The following is a 14,885-nucleotide window of genomic DNA, read 5'->3' as shown; positions in this document are numbered from 1 at the left end:
GCATTTTTTTTTTCAGTTATGAAATTGATAGTTGCCCCTTTGCCCATCCCCTTTACACTCCGCTTCCGGCGCCTTTGGTCCTAGAAGTTTAGTTTCCGAAACAATGTTAGGATAGCAACAACAACAATCACACAGACATAGAGCTATGATTTCCGCTTGTTATCTAGAGAATACAGTTTCCCGACACTCACGTGTGCTCATGTAGGCCTTTTCCTTTTCCCGCGCTGCCTTATTTTTTTTTTTTTTTTATAATTCCAATTAATAGAACGCGGCCATTCTCAAACATTGCTTTGCATTTTACGCCTCCAAAATGTGTCATAGTAATTGATATGTGTCCCTACTTTAACACCTATACGAGCACTGATTACGTGACCAGTTTCCTCCTGATTGCCATTGCGAGTGCACCTCGGATTTTGTGCTATACCTTCTCTTCCCTTATCATAAAGAAACATCGATTTTTTGCCAATTAAAAGATGGCCAGTAGCGCAGATGGATTACGAAGCGTCCATGACTATCAGGTCATGGCAGAAAAATTGTTACCGGAGCCATATTTGAGTTATTACACGTACCCCAGCTTATCAAGACAGACGTACCGAGACAGTCTCGCAGCCTTCAGTAGGTAGGTGAATACGTTTCAGCTACCCTGGCGTTGGAACATATCGTTCAGGAAGGTACCTTTCCGCCAACCTGTAGGACCCCTTTATACGTGCCTGTTTATTTTGAATACAATCCAAACCAAGGATATTTCCATAATGGCCAGTACACTAGCTAGGTTTGGTGTAACCCCGGATTACACAGGACTATTGTTGTCGGGTTAGGTAGATACAATTGTATTAGGGATCATGTAAATGCTCTTACATTTATGTAAGCATACAATCTACCTCTAAACCATGAAATTGATTTAAGCAGCACAATTTAAACTGGTACATTAGCTAGGTTTGGTTGAACTCCGGATTACCAAGGGTTATTGCTGTGTTAGCAAATTAGGTATACATTAATTGTTTTAGGGATCATTAATAGGTTCGTCGTATGTATCTATCATACAAGTGCCATCTACCTGTAAACAATGAAATTTATTTCATTGAAATAAACAGAGAAACTGAATAGGTATAGGTAAAGATTTAGGATCCAGTATTAATTTTATCCGGTAGTATGTATGGTCCATAAACTTTTGATCCATTCAAACACATTATACATTCCTCATTGATTGCCTGCATCGATCCCATTCGGCATTGTCACGACTTCCGTATATAGGATGGCACTTATGGTACATTGTGGCTAGTGCAAGCTAATCATTTGATTTTTACTCTTTTGTGTGTATTCATTTTTGTAATTGTTAAATTTCTGTTCATTTCCCTTATCACGTTGTGTCTATTTTCTTTATCCGACACTAAAACCAACAAATTTCTAGCAGGGAGACATTCAATGCAAGCACACAGACTTGATTTATGATCATCGTGACTGTCATTATTCAGTCCCCAGATTGGGACTATATTCGACCTGATCCAAGCTTTGTTAATGATAACTATGGTCAAACAATATTCTCCTTAATAAGAATGGAGCCATAAAATATTACTATAAACATAACAGAGTTTGTTTTTCCCATGAAGACTCTTCGTACTTTTAGCACAATTTCAGTTGGTTGGGCAAGGTACAAAATGAATTATTGTGAGCTTTGCCCACTTCCCTCTCTCTTTCTCTTGTTGCATATTTGCATAGGGAGAATCTCATACATCATTATTATATGTTACCCTGCATTATATGTAAACCAACAAAAAGGCGCCAGGTATGATTTTTTTTTTTTTTTTTTGTTAAGGGCAGATTCTGAAAGAGCAGACTATATTCAAGCTTCAAAATGATGTATAACTCAATTCAAGTGGACTCTCCTAACCTACAGAACTAAATCTTTGAAAGAAAGCACATACTCTGGAAATGTTTGAACTGAGAAAAGAGGCTCTGAAGTACAGGATCTATTTAAACGCTTAACCTTTACCAAGCCGTACTAGCTGTGTAATGAATGAGACAAAAAAACAACAAAAAAACAACAACAACAAAAAGGATGTAAACCACAGGAGCAACAACAATGAAGTGATTGTTATATTAAGCTGAAAGTAAGCATGCTGCATAAACAAATTCTGTCCATAATATAAAGACAACTTCTAAAGCGGTAGCATTATCCAAGAGTGTGCAAAGGATTTTGTTTTTTTAATTAAAAGAGCCTCTGAGATATACCTGATCACAGATATACGCTACCATAAAGGGTTGTAGAAAAACTGCGGAATACCCACTTTTCCATTCATTTTATGATCCCAAACCTACGACTTATATACACATGATATAGAAGAAGAATAGGTCTTTCAGAAAATACATAAGACTGAGAATTTAGGCTTACTCGGTTAAATTCATTTCACTCTTTTTGAGTGCTCTCGTGAAATCAAGGGGCGCGACATTTTGTTGGTTTTGTGATGCACGGCCACATTATATGCATAAGATGAATTTGATAAAATTATCTGATAAACCCTATGATTACTTGAGAACAATATCTTCACTCTGCTTTCATAGATTTGATTTTAGTGTTAAAGGCATAGTTTACCATTTACAGATGATACAATAACCCAGCATTGGTGCTTTAAAATAGTTCTAAGATGTGAGTTAGGGATAGAAACAACCACTGTAAAAATTTGAAGTGGTAAAAACGATGTTAAATATTATTAAATATACAAAATGTGAACAATAGTTATAATGAAGATGTTTCCAGACTATTTACCGTCTGCAGTTATGGTTTATCTATAGAAAAATACAGACATCTCCTTATATTTTAGGCTTTATCGCGAAAATTTTATATGATAGGATGTTTTGTGGTACAGCAGACCTACACATATGCATTCAAAATGTCATTTCTTGAAAATTTTTTAAATCACTGTTCCCAAAGGTAAACAGGACCTTTAAGCGTCACTGTGTAACATTTTCACAAGTCATGTTCAGAAAAAAAAAATGAATAAATGGATAATCCACCAACAGCATTTCATGCCTGGATAAGTTGTTCTCTACAAGGAGATAGGCCGAGAATAAATGGTAATTTTGATATAGACAGTCTTGAGCCACATCATTTCGGATCATTCGGTCCCTTGTTGAAAGTATCAATCTTCATTACGTGACCCATATGGACGAGGGATTATCATTTCTGCTGGAGAGAGAAAATTGTTTTATTAGCAAGAATCTCTGACATGTTAGTAAACCTTACATTATATTTTTAGTAACCTAAACTTTGTTTTCATTGTTTTCATTCTAGCCTTTTAATATTTTTTTTTCAAATATAATAATGAACACGTGCACAGCAGCTAATGGCACACGGTGATGGAATTTACAATGTATATCAGTGAAAGCCTCATTATATTGGGGTCGCGTGCTCCTCTAATCTACCTCTTAGCTATGCGCCTGACGTCATATAATCAGCGAAGTTTCCCAAAAAGGAGAAGATGGAGTAAATTCACCAGAGTATCCGTTGTCTATTTTTTTTTCTCTTATAGGTATCGATTTCTGCCACGTACGCTGTCTGATGTGTCCAGACGTTGCCTGTCAACCACAGTGCTTGGTCAACCAATCAGTATTCCCATTGGAGCTTCACCCACTGCGATCCATTCCCTCGCTCACAAAGATGCCGAGATTGCAACAGCTAAAGGTTTGTCAAACTTTGTCTTGTATAAGTACTCGGGAATCTATTAAGCTCTTAAACATAAATAATATGTGCACTGGTCAATTTGAAAGCAAGTATTAAAAAGTTTTATTTGTTGACTGATGTTAAAATCATTCAGAGTAGTTAAAATCACTGACAAAGGGCTGGCTATAAAAGAGTCTATAATATCATATTATGACATAGTTTTTCATAATTTTTAACATAGCATAGAGGGGAATAAAAATCGTCATGTCAAACACATATATGCAAGTATATGAATGTTGATGAAAGAATCAATGAATACAAAAGGCACCCAATATTTCTAGAAAAATGAGCTCCTGGCAGATTTGTGAATCAGAATGAGACGCAGACAATACTGTCGATTGAGTGCGTTTGGTTGAAAAATGTGCTATTAATGGCGAATATATATTATACATATACACACAAACATCCAACGAGTATGGCTAGATAGACAAATTAAGAATCCAAAGACATGCTTCTAACAATGTCTAACTCTGTCATGCACCAATAGACTTGCTGAAATGATCATGCTTACTTAAATCATTATCCATTCGATTCCAATATGCAAGGTGTGGCCGCTGCAAACACGGTTATGATACAGAGTTGTTATTCGAATAAAACCATACCCGACGTCGCCGCCTCCGCGCCAGATGGATTACGTTGGATGCAAACTTACCTGTTCAAAGACCGGCGCATTGTCGAACATATCATCCGCACCGCAGAAGTAGCAGGCCACAAGGCCATTGTTTTTACTGTCGACTCTCCAATGTCGGGGCTGGATTCTGGTTACGACAGGGACTTCGAGCTCTTCAACGAGGAGCAGCAAAAGTATAAGCTTGATATATTTTAACCCTTTAAACCATTTAAAACCACTTTAAACTTTTTATGGCGTATTATTCTTTTTACTGCATTTCAAATGGCGACCCCAAATGTTTGAGCTCTTTGTGGCCAAATTTCAAAAGACAGTTGACAAAATGAGGGACGGCTTGTTTATCATTAGACTCATAATCACTTGTTTATTTCTTTCCTTTATAATATAATAAGATAATGCAATGAAATCTAGAATTACAAAATTTAGTGTTGACAAGATGATTTCTGCAGAAAAAAAAAATGGAATACGACTTGCAACTGAGATTGGTATGATAATTCTTCTCCGGGTAAATGTAACGGTGAGAGCTGCTGTGTCGTGTTGTAATAATCTGGAATATTTACGTGATAACCTAAAAGCCGTAAATGTTGAGGCCGCTGTATAAAGGGATAGAAAGACAATGCAATGATGTACACTATAAAATAAATCCGTATAGACTCACATACAATGCATGTCTGAATTATAATATGTCCTAGTGAAATACATGTATATCAAAGGTGATACTATAGAGGATAATGCAGGTGGCTGATAAAAACATTACGGTTTCCTAATTCTAAAGGAAGTCATTTACTTTACTTCTTTGAGTCTCACTCTTTTCCTCCTTCCTATTAACAGTGTTTTCGAGCAATATTTTATTCTTATTCCCACTGAACTATGAAAATTCCACAGTGCTCAGTTCAGTTCAGTTCAGTTCAGTTCAGTTCAGTTTTTATTTCTGCATTTCAAAATCAATACAAATCAACAAATCAACAAAATACTTACATAGTCATTTACACAGCTAATATTCGTAACGTTTGGATCTTACATACATTTTCTTTTTTTTTCAAGAACGAATATCATATATGAAAGGAAGCAATAGGAAATGATAAAAATGAAATGCAGGGGACCATCATCATAAGCTAAGCTTGACGAGGAAGATGGCCCCAGGTAAAGAGATACATAAAGAAAATCATTTTAGTATTTGGATTTTGATCATGATAATTATGCTTGGAAATTGTCTGACCAGAATATAGCAAACTCTGCTTGAAGAATTTAATGACTCCCTTTTCAACCCTCCTTTTAATCAGGGATATACTTTCTCGAATATCCCTATCACTGAAACCCTAAATTTATTTACTAATCTAATATATCTTACCAAAATCACAGCAAAACAAATACTTATAGATCGATAGATAGATAAAGTAATGAACAAATAAATAAATAAAACTAAATAGACAAATGAAATAACGCCTGTAAATCCGACGGTTTGTTTATCCCAAAAATGAAAAATGAGGTTTATTAATTCGAAAATGTAAATACGCGTCTTTCCTACAAAGTTAACTCTCAGAATTACGAAACATAATATTTCCCTTTTCGGATTAAAGAAATTGTAATAAAAGGCTGTCATTTTTACAGGAGGAGAAAAAAAACCCCAAACAACTAGAAATAAAGCAAATCTGATATATAGGATATTGCCTCAAAAAAGATCTTAATGAGAGTTTTGAATTTCCACAATGATAGTGTGATTTCACCTCGAACTCAACTAGATCCTATCAAACAGCCTTGATTTCAGGAATAGAAATTTTAGAAAAAATAGAAAGTTTAGAAATCTTCCAACTCAATATGATGGCAGAGTGAATGTTTATAAATAAGCCCAAAACACTTAATTACTTACGTGTTCTTCTATATCTAGCACTTAGAGGATGATCAATACATCTACAATATCTGACGATCAAAATATCCAAACATCTTAACAACTTACGCATTCGCTATTTTTTTCACTATTATTTTCATATATTAATAATATTTTACTATTCAAATGCGACCAAGAGTAGTCTCTGTAATGTTTCGTTATTTTCTTAAATGTGTTCGCTCTTATTTTTCAGGTATAGTAATATTGATATTGGCTTACCCGAGTTCAAGGAGGCTCGTAAGCAAGGTGCTCGTGGTATCGTCCGTTACCATAGGAACCAATTTGACCCTAGTCTCACCTGGGATGACGTCAAATGGTTCCGCAGGTTGTCCACGCTCCCAATTGTGTGCAAGGGAATTCTAACAGGTAGGATTTTTTTTCTTTTTTTCCCTTTTTTTAAAAGTGAAATTATAACTGCTGCGTAGCGATGCCACTTCTTTTTTTCTTATTGCAATAATTATGCTGCACTACACATATCCATGAAAAGGAGCCATGTTAATGCTTGCAGCTAAAATTTTACTCCAGCTCAGTCCAGTTTTAGTTTCTTTTTATTTTTTTCACTAGTGCAAAGTAAGCATTATATGAAATCAACAACTTTCTCATCAAATGTAAATAAGAGAACTTAACAAAATTTAAAGAGCACTTAAAGAGTAGGCCTACGTAGAAGAAAATAATAACGTGTACATAATTTACGAGAACGCATATTATATCATACCTTATTATATAAGGTACATGTGGAGGAGACCGTTATCATTATAGTAAACTTACTGATATGACCTAATCTATCAACTCATTGCCCGATCATCATTGATCATATATATATATATATATATATATATATATAGTTCATAAATGCTCTAAATCATTTCATCCAACAGCCGAGGCAGCTAGACAGGCGGCTGATGCTGGGGTGGACGGTATCTTGGTGTCCGCTCACGGTGGTAGGCAGCTGGATGGTGTACCCGCTCCGGTAAAGCAAGAGATGCGATACATCCCCCCCCCCCCCTCTCTCTCTCTCTCTCTCTATCTCCGTATCCCTATTTCTCTCTCTTTCTCTATCTCTATCTCTAATCCCTATCTCTATCTCTATTTCTATCTCTAATCCCTATCTCTATCTCTGTCTCTATATTTTCATATCTGTCTCTATATTTTTATCCAAATCTCGATGTCTGTCTTTATCTCTATCTCTATTTCTATATCTATCTCTATATATCTCTGTCTCTGTATTTCTATCTTTATCTCTCTCTCTCTCTCTCTCTCTCCATATCTATCTTTACCACTATCTCTATCTCTACCTCTATCTCCCTCTCTATCTTTATATCTCTCCTTGACTCTATCCTTATCTATCTATCTACACTCAGCAAAAAAAGAAAGTAATTTTTTTCCAGTTAATATATTTCATAGAAGATCTCGATGAAAATCATTGTACCACATTAAAGATTATCTAATTGGCTATCAACGTGGAAGGTTTATACAAAGGTAAACTTTACGGATGAGTGAACACATTTTTGTCCTCTAAGGCAGAAAAGTAAAAATCGTAGAAATTGACATATTGAAATTCATTTGCAAATACCCTCCACGGTAACAATGATACCAAAAAACCAATTCAACGTAATGAGAGACATGAATAAAAAGGCAGAAATAAGTTTCCGTTCCCTCGTTTCTCTTTATGGTTCCAAAGAAACCATGGATTACGAAATCTCTCCTGAGGTCTATTAACCGTAAAAATGCTCTTTTCTACAAATACCGAAGTGATCCTAACAGTCGAACTCGGTCTCGGTATGTGCATTATCGCAACGTTCTTACATCATCCATACGTTTAGCCAAACGAATGCATTTTTCAAAGCAATTTATCAAGCATAAAAATGACATCAAGAGTACGTGGAAGGTGATAAATGAAGCGCTGAACACTAAAAATAACATCGAACCACCTAGGCATATTATTAATAATGATAAGTACATTGAAGATGAAGCTGATGTGGCAGAAGTATTCAATGAATACTTTGTAAGCATAGGACCTAATCTTGCCAGCAGTATTCCGCATTCAAATACTGATTTTTATTACTTTCTAAAAGACCAGAATCAGCAGTCTCTTTTTTTTGAACCTGTCATTGAAGAAGAAATCAAAGATATCGTGCAAAACTTGAACACTAAGAAAAGCTCTGGATGTGATGGAATCACCAATTTTCTCCTTAAAAACATCATCAATGAAATAGTTATACCATTAACACACATTTTTAATTTATCGTTATCTACTGGCATAGTTCCACAAAAAATGAAAATAGCTAAAGTAGTACCAATTTTTAAAAAAGGACAAAAAGAATCTGTGACAAATTATCGCCCTATATCTTTGTTAACTTCATTTTCAAAACTTCTTGAAAGGTTGGTATATACGCGCACACACAAATTTCTCGAAAAGTGTGAAGTTTTTTGTAACTCCCAGTTTGGTTTTAGGAAAAACCACAGTACGACCCATGCCTTACTCACTTTTATCCATAAAGTTGCTCATGCTATAGATGATGTCTCCCACACTATTGGAGTTTTTCTTGATTTTTCGAAGGCCTTCGACACAATTGACCACGATATTTTGATTTACAAGCTACGACATTATGGTATACGTGGGAAGGCTTTGGACTGGTTTCGAGATTATTTATCAAACAGAAAACAATTTGTGAGTATAAATGGCCGTGATTCTCAGTTAAAGTTAATTTCATGTGGTGTTCCACAGGGCTCCTTACTAGGCCCACTATTGTTCATTTTGTACATTAACGATCTTCCTAGTTCCTCGCCAATTCTTTCCTTTATATGTTTTGCTGACGACTCCAATCTGTTTTTTACACACAGAGATCCTTATACTCTTGTTAACACAGTGAATAAAGAACTTAAATCTGTGCAATCTTGGATATACGCCAACAAATTGTCACTTAATATTGATAAAACTCATTGTATGCTTTTTAGCAATAGTCTTAAAACCCTTCCTTTTCATATTAAGTTTAATGAAACTGAATTAAATCAAGTCAGTAGTATAAAATTTTTAGGGCTTTTTATTGATAGTGATTTATCTTGGAAATCCCACGTTAGTTATTTAAGTAATATTCTTTCTAAAAATACGGGTGTTCTTAATAAACTTAAGAGTGTTTTTCCAAGTCAAATTCTGCTTAATCTTTATTCTACTTTGATTACTCCGTACCTTAACTATGGTATTCTTGTGTGGGGGAATGCAACTAGAAATCTTCTTGATATACTGTTCCGTATTCAAAAACGTGCCATCAGAAATATCAACCATGTCGGATATTTGTCCCACACGAATGATTTATTTTTGAAAAATAAAATACTGAAAATATCAGATCTGTTCAGTTACAACGTCGGCATATTTATGTACAAATTTTCTGCCAACGAGTTACCGGATGTTTTTACTAGCATGTTCAGAAAAAACTATTTGATTCATAATTATCCTACCCGCCAAAGTGACGCATTTCACCTTCCACGTACTCGAACAATTTTCGCTAAAAAAACGATAATGTATACGGGCCCTAGATACTGGAATGACCTCTCCCCCGAAATAACAAGCTGCTCGTCTTTATATTCCTTTAAACGTAAATTAAAAGAGTTTTTATTGAGTGCATATTTTGCAGACACTGAACAGTCGTAATGTCTTATGTAATACTGTGGTATGTTATTGTCCAATCAAACATTTTGTCAACACGTTACAGATTCCATTTAGGGTCTTGCCATGGGGCTCTCTGAATTCATCATTAGCAATTCCACACTCTACTTCGTTTCCCTCTCTTCCTCTTTCCCTCTGCCCCTCTCTAACCTTCTATGCAGAGCTTGACGGCAGGCACCAAATGGCTTAATAGTTGTACATGTTACTTTTTGTGTCTTACTGATCATATCCTGGTGAAAGTTTTAATGCAACAATAGTTTATAGTATATACACCAAAGTAGGCTGTATAATAATGATGGCTCGGTCACAGTAAGTTCATATTAATGTATAGTTTGTTTGTTTTTCTTCTACTTCTTTTTCTTCTTCTTTTTTATTACATAAAATTTGGCAACCTTACATCATCATTCTGGTCTTCTATCCGTTCTCCGTTTCTTTTTCACAAACACTGATTACTCGGGGCTTACAGCCAAACAAGCTAGCTTTCATGTAGGTCCCGTCATACTTCTCTTTGATCAACCCCATTTCGATTTCGATTTTGACCAGTTATCATTACATGTAATTACTGTGTTATCACCATGTATATTGTTTGTTTTCTGCACATTGTTCACAAGGTAAAAGAACTTGTCTGGTTTCTGTTGTAATGTTCATAAATGAGAAGTATGAAAATAAAATGAATTGAAAAAAAAATTATATTCTAAAACAAAAACATAGTGGGGAAACTGAAAATGGAACTTCAGAATTTTCTATCAATTCAAACTTTAAATGGCAAAGGGAGAGCCGCAAAAGTGATAAAATCGACAGAATTTCTTCATTTCACTTTTTAATCAATGAATTTAAGAATGCATGAGACAAATTTTTCAGATTTCCTTGATTTGGAGTAACGCTTCAAATTTAACCTTCTTTGTTACCATTACTTATCTCTTATGTCTTTTGATTATGGATTTGACAGAAGATTCTTCAATTTCTTCCATTATTTTTTGTCTGTCTCTATCTTTGGAGGGTTACAGAAACATTATAGTGATCATAGGTTGAGTTTTGCAAATCAATTTGCAAATTAATTTGCATTTTTATTGTGTTGAATTTGTTTTTTGTTCTCATTGTTATATGGAAGAGCATACACGCCTGAATAACACACTCTAAGAAAGTCCGGGTCAGAACTGACCCAGAACTGGGTCCGTTGGGGTCACACCCCGTTCCGGGTAAAAAATGACTTGGAATTTGGTCATGACGACCTTGACACAACTTTTTACTCTGAATGGGGTCATATCTGACCCTATTCCTTGTCATTTCTGACCCGGAACGGGATGTGACCCCAACAGACCCAGTTCCGGGTCAGTTCTCACTCGGATGTTTTAAGAGTGCAGCTTGTCCATTTTTGCAATTTTTACTTTTGAGCCTTGGAAGAGAAAAACCAATATGTTCACTCAAGTTTTCCTTTTTACTGACCTACTAGGTTGATAGCCAATTGAATTACCTTTAACATGGTGTATAAAACACCATTATTAGCAAAATAGTCTATGAGAAAGATGAACTCGAAAAAGTGCTTACTTTCTTTTTTTGCTGAGTGTATTATCTCTTTATCTCTACATGATTTTTATAGGTACATTTGGCAAAACAAACAGACAGAGACGATTAATCATTACTTATAATGTGTAAAGTGTCTAGAATTCCTTAACAAAAATAAAACATTCTACCTCATCTTTCAGTAATCCTTGTGCATTATCATGAATGGTCCCCCTCCCCCACCCCCCCCCCCCCACCCCCGTCTTCCAGATCGACGCTCTGGCCGAGGTGGTGGAGGCTGTCCGTGGTCGCAACGTGGAAGTCTACATGGATGGTGGAGTGAGGACGGGAGCCGACGTACTAAAGGCTCTGGCTAGAGGAGCCAAGGCAGTGTTTATTGGCAGACCTATACTTTGGGGACTGACGTGTAGGGTAAAGTTCACATCATCTACCATCCCACTTATATACACGTAGTTTGACTTTTATACACGGTCACTGATGGTACTTCGAGTATTGTACACAAGTATATCCTTTTGACCAGTTTAAAAGAGATGAACTCACCTGCCCATTTAGAACTCCAATAAACTAAAAGCCAATGCAGCGCACTCCCGTTATAACGCACATGGTTATAACATAGATTTCGTCACAACAGAGTAAAAATTCAATCTCCAAAATGATGATCTACTTATCTTTATAGATCTTACTATTCGGTTAAAACGAAATTTAGATATAAAGAAAGAAAACCGCTGGTCCCGAGGACTAGAGTGTACTGTAACAGCAATAATATTTTCTTTTACGGGGGATTTGATTGAACATCTACAGTATTCTGTTGTAATTTTTTGTCATATTATATCATTTTATGTATATTTGGAGCAGATCTTATGAAATATACAGTCCACAAACACGACAAACAGATTTATAGTCATTTACCAGCTAAAATGAATCCGTGACTTAAACTTTGTGACACCTGCCATGACAGTCCACGGATATAACAAATAATGTACAGGACTCTAAACCGAACCGGTATCATGAAAGACAGCAGGCATTCTTGCGCGTTTTGCCTTTAAGATTACGAAAGACAAAAGTCAAGAGATCCTAATGACGCGGTAATGTGCTCTAGAAAACTCTCTACCGTTTTCTGAAAACCGAGTGTGAATATCATCATTTCTCCCCTATACAGGGGTCATCTGGGGTTCAGCACGTATTCGATATCCTACAACAGGAACTGGACTACGCCATGGCATTATGTGGTAGGTATCCCAATTCTGCTACCTATATGAGGTTATCGATTATGATGGCCGGGGCGAATCCAGGAATTCCTTATAAGCTGGGGGGGGGGGGGGGGGGGCAAAGCAAGGTGCCACTTCCGGGTTTCATCAGGTGACAAGGTTAAGCGCAATTTTCTGGGGCATACCTTATTCAAAAAAAGAAAGAAAGAAAATTAAAGGGGGGCGCGAGCCCAGTACACCCTCCTTTATTTTTTCGTCCTTGTTATTCCTTTTATCCAAAATATAAACAAATTAAAGATGGGGCGCGTTCCATTCCTTCTGGATCCGCCCCTGTGGTATAGAGATTTAAAAAAAAAATCATTCTAATGTTCCGAGTTTACAAAACACAGAAAAATACCACTGTTAGCACATCCATTGCACACATCTTGTCATTTTCTTCCATGCAGTTTCCAAACAAATGAACGGAACTGCCCTGCATGGTCCTATATATAGATCGAATAATACCTATTATACGTGATGCCAAAGGAACTTACCGTGCCAGCGTTCTGCTATACTCTTTTCGATGCCCTGATGTTATTGCAAAATCTGAAAACAATGAAATTATATGATAATTTTCCTACTGGATAATCATTTATACCTGTGGGTACAGCGGAACGATTTGGATAATGTTGCTTGTTTACGGGTACAGTTGAAATGGCATGGTATTATGTCTCTAACCTTGAACGTTGAAAACAAGAAACCACAATGATCACTTGCACGCTGTATGAGACATTGTTAATCCTGATTTGATGGGAAATAGTACAAATCTTGAAAGGGAATTCTATTTTTGGGGCCTTTGGAGAGAGATAGGTCATAGCGTGAGATGATACAAATGAAACTGATAAACACTATTTGAATGCTTATGTAGCTTATTTCTGAGACGTTGTTGATAACTGGAAGAGAAAGGGTTCATAACATACAGTTACGAATAACTCCGAAATGAAAAATCCTACAACATTGCCATTACATGGTCTCATGAAATGCCTTTATATTCTCAAGTTTGGTTTGTGGCCATGCGTATGACCAAACAAGGAGTCTCCAAAATGTTAGTAAAAAAAAAAGCCGAAAAATGAATTGCGTATTTATGGAAATGGCTTCTAAATCTCTTGAATTCTTTTTTTGCTAATTTATCTTTTTCGTTTTTGCCGTGACTTCTAACTTAACTGTTCTTTTAAGGCTTATTACAAGTGTCCTAAGTTACTTTGACTATTGAAAGGAGTGTTGATTACGTGCATCCATCGTCAATATTATAAACCAGGCAATGTTGTCTATCGTCTAATGTTTTCAATATCAGCCAAGTTTATTTTTCAGTCAAACTTTTCAATTCAGATTTCGGTAACAATATGAAAGTAGGACAAATTAAACTGTTTCAACAGTCAATTCTAATTTTGCTGCTTGCTTCCATTTTTAAGTTATTTTTGTTTATCTTCTTATCTCCAGGATGCTCAGACGTGAACTCCATTCCATCCGATATTGTCGTTCACGAGTCATATTATCACGTTCCGAAACATAGGTTGTAAAATGGAAAAACATCCATTCGCTTACTAAATATGTACAGTTCAGTAATGTAAATTGGATATCCCTATCATTCGATATTGAGCTAATAATGATGGCAGCTCTACTCTGTACATTGTAACACTTACTGCTAAGTGAGAGATATTTTAGACCAGAGAGAGAGAGAAAAAAAAAGAAGAAAGAGAATAAGAATAACAAAGAGAGGAACAACTGAGAAAAACACTTTTTTTAATTCACATTTTCTTTTTTCTGTCTTCTCTTTCAGCCAAGTTGATCTCTTATATTACACTTTATTGCATTCAAAAATTGGAAATTAGAGTAAAGCATTATAATCAAAATACATACTGTAGCATAACATACTGTTTTTGTAGATCTGTCATATTACACTTTATCGCATTCAAAAATTGAAAATTAGTATAGAGTAAAGCATTATATACATAGCATAACATACTGTTTTTGTAGATCTCTCATATTACAGTTTACTGCGTTCAAACATAGAAAATTAGAGTAAAGCATTATATACAAAGCATAACATACTATTTTTGTAGATCTCTCATATTACACTTTATTGCGCTCACTAAAATAGAAAATTAGAGTAAAGCATTATATACAAAGCATAACATACTGTTTTCTTTAAAGCATTAAAATCTCGCACTTATTACACTTTGCCTTGTTCAAAAGAAGAAAATAGAAAA

At 35.5% G+C, this 14,885-nt stretch overlaps 1 protein-coding gene across 1 annotated transcript; it reads left to right on the top strand.

The window, feature by feature from the left end:
* The first annotated feature begins 473 nt into the window (after positions 1 to 473).
* On the top strand, positions 474 to 14,508 carry LOC139710423 (2-Hydroxyacid oxidase 1-like). The gene is made up of 8 exons (XM_071622340.1): positions 474 to 619; positions 3,531 to 3,682; positions 4,267 to 4,525; positions 6,431 to 6,603; positions 7,116 to 7,207; positions 11,678 to 11,839; positions 12,588 to 12,657; positions 14,116 to 14,508. The coding sequence occupies exons 1-8, from the start codon at positions 474 to 476 to the stop codon at positions 14,193 to 14,195; spliced, it is 1,134 nt and encodes a 377-aa protein (XP_071478441.1). The 3' UTR covers positions 14,196 to 14,508.
* The last annotated feature ends 377 nt before the right edge of the window (positions 14,509 to 14,885 follow it).

Source organism: Diadema antillarum, unplaced genomic scaffold (genome assembly GCF_040938485.1).
Source record: "Diadema antillarum isolate AM-2024a unplaced genomic scaffold, OU_Dant_1.0 seq00001531_RagTag, whole genome shotgun sequence".
NCBI classification, from domain to species: Eukaryota; Metazoa; Echinodermata; class Echinoidea; order Diadematoida; family Diadematidae; genus Diadema; species Diadema antillarum.
This window is presented reverse-complemented; position numbering and strand designations above follow the sequence as displayed.

Bases quoted from the DNA above. Each gene is read 5' to 3' on its own strand.
- LOC139710423 (XM_071622340.1), top strand. From the start codon at position 474: ATGGCCAGTAGCGCAGATGGATTACGAAGCGTCCATGACTATCAGGTC. The intron at 620-3,530 runs GTAGGTGAATAC...TTTCTCTTATAG, and splicing joins AGTCTCGCAGCCTTCAGTAG to GTATCGATTTCTGCCACGTA. The intron at 11,840-12,587 runs GTAAAGTTCACA...TCCCCTATACAG, and splicing joins TTTGGGGACTGACGTGTAGG to GGGTCATCTGGGGTTCAGCA.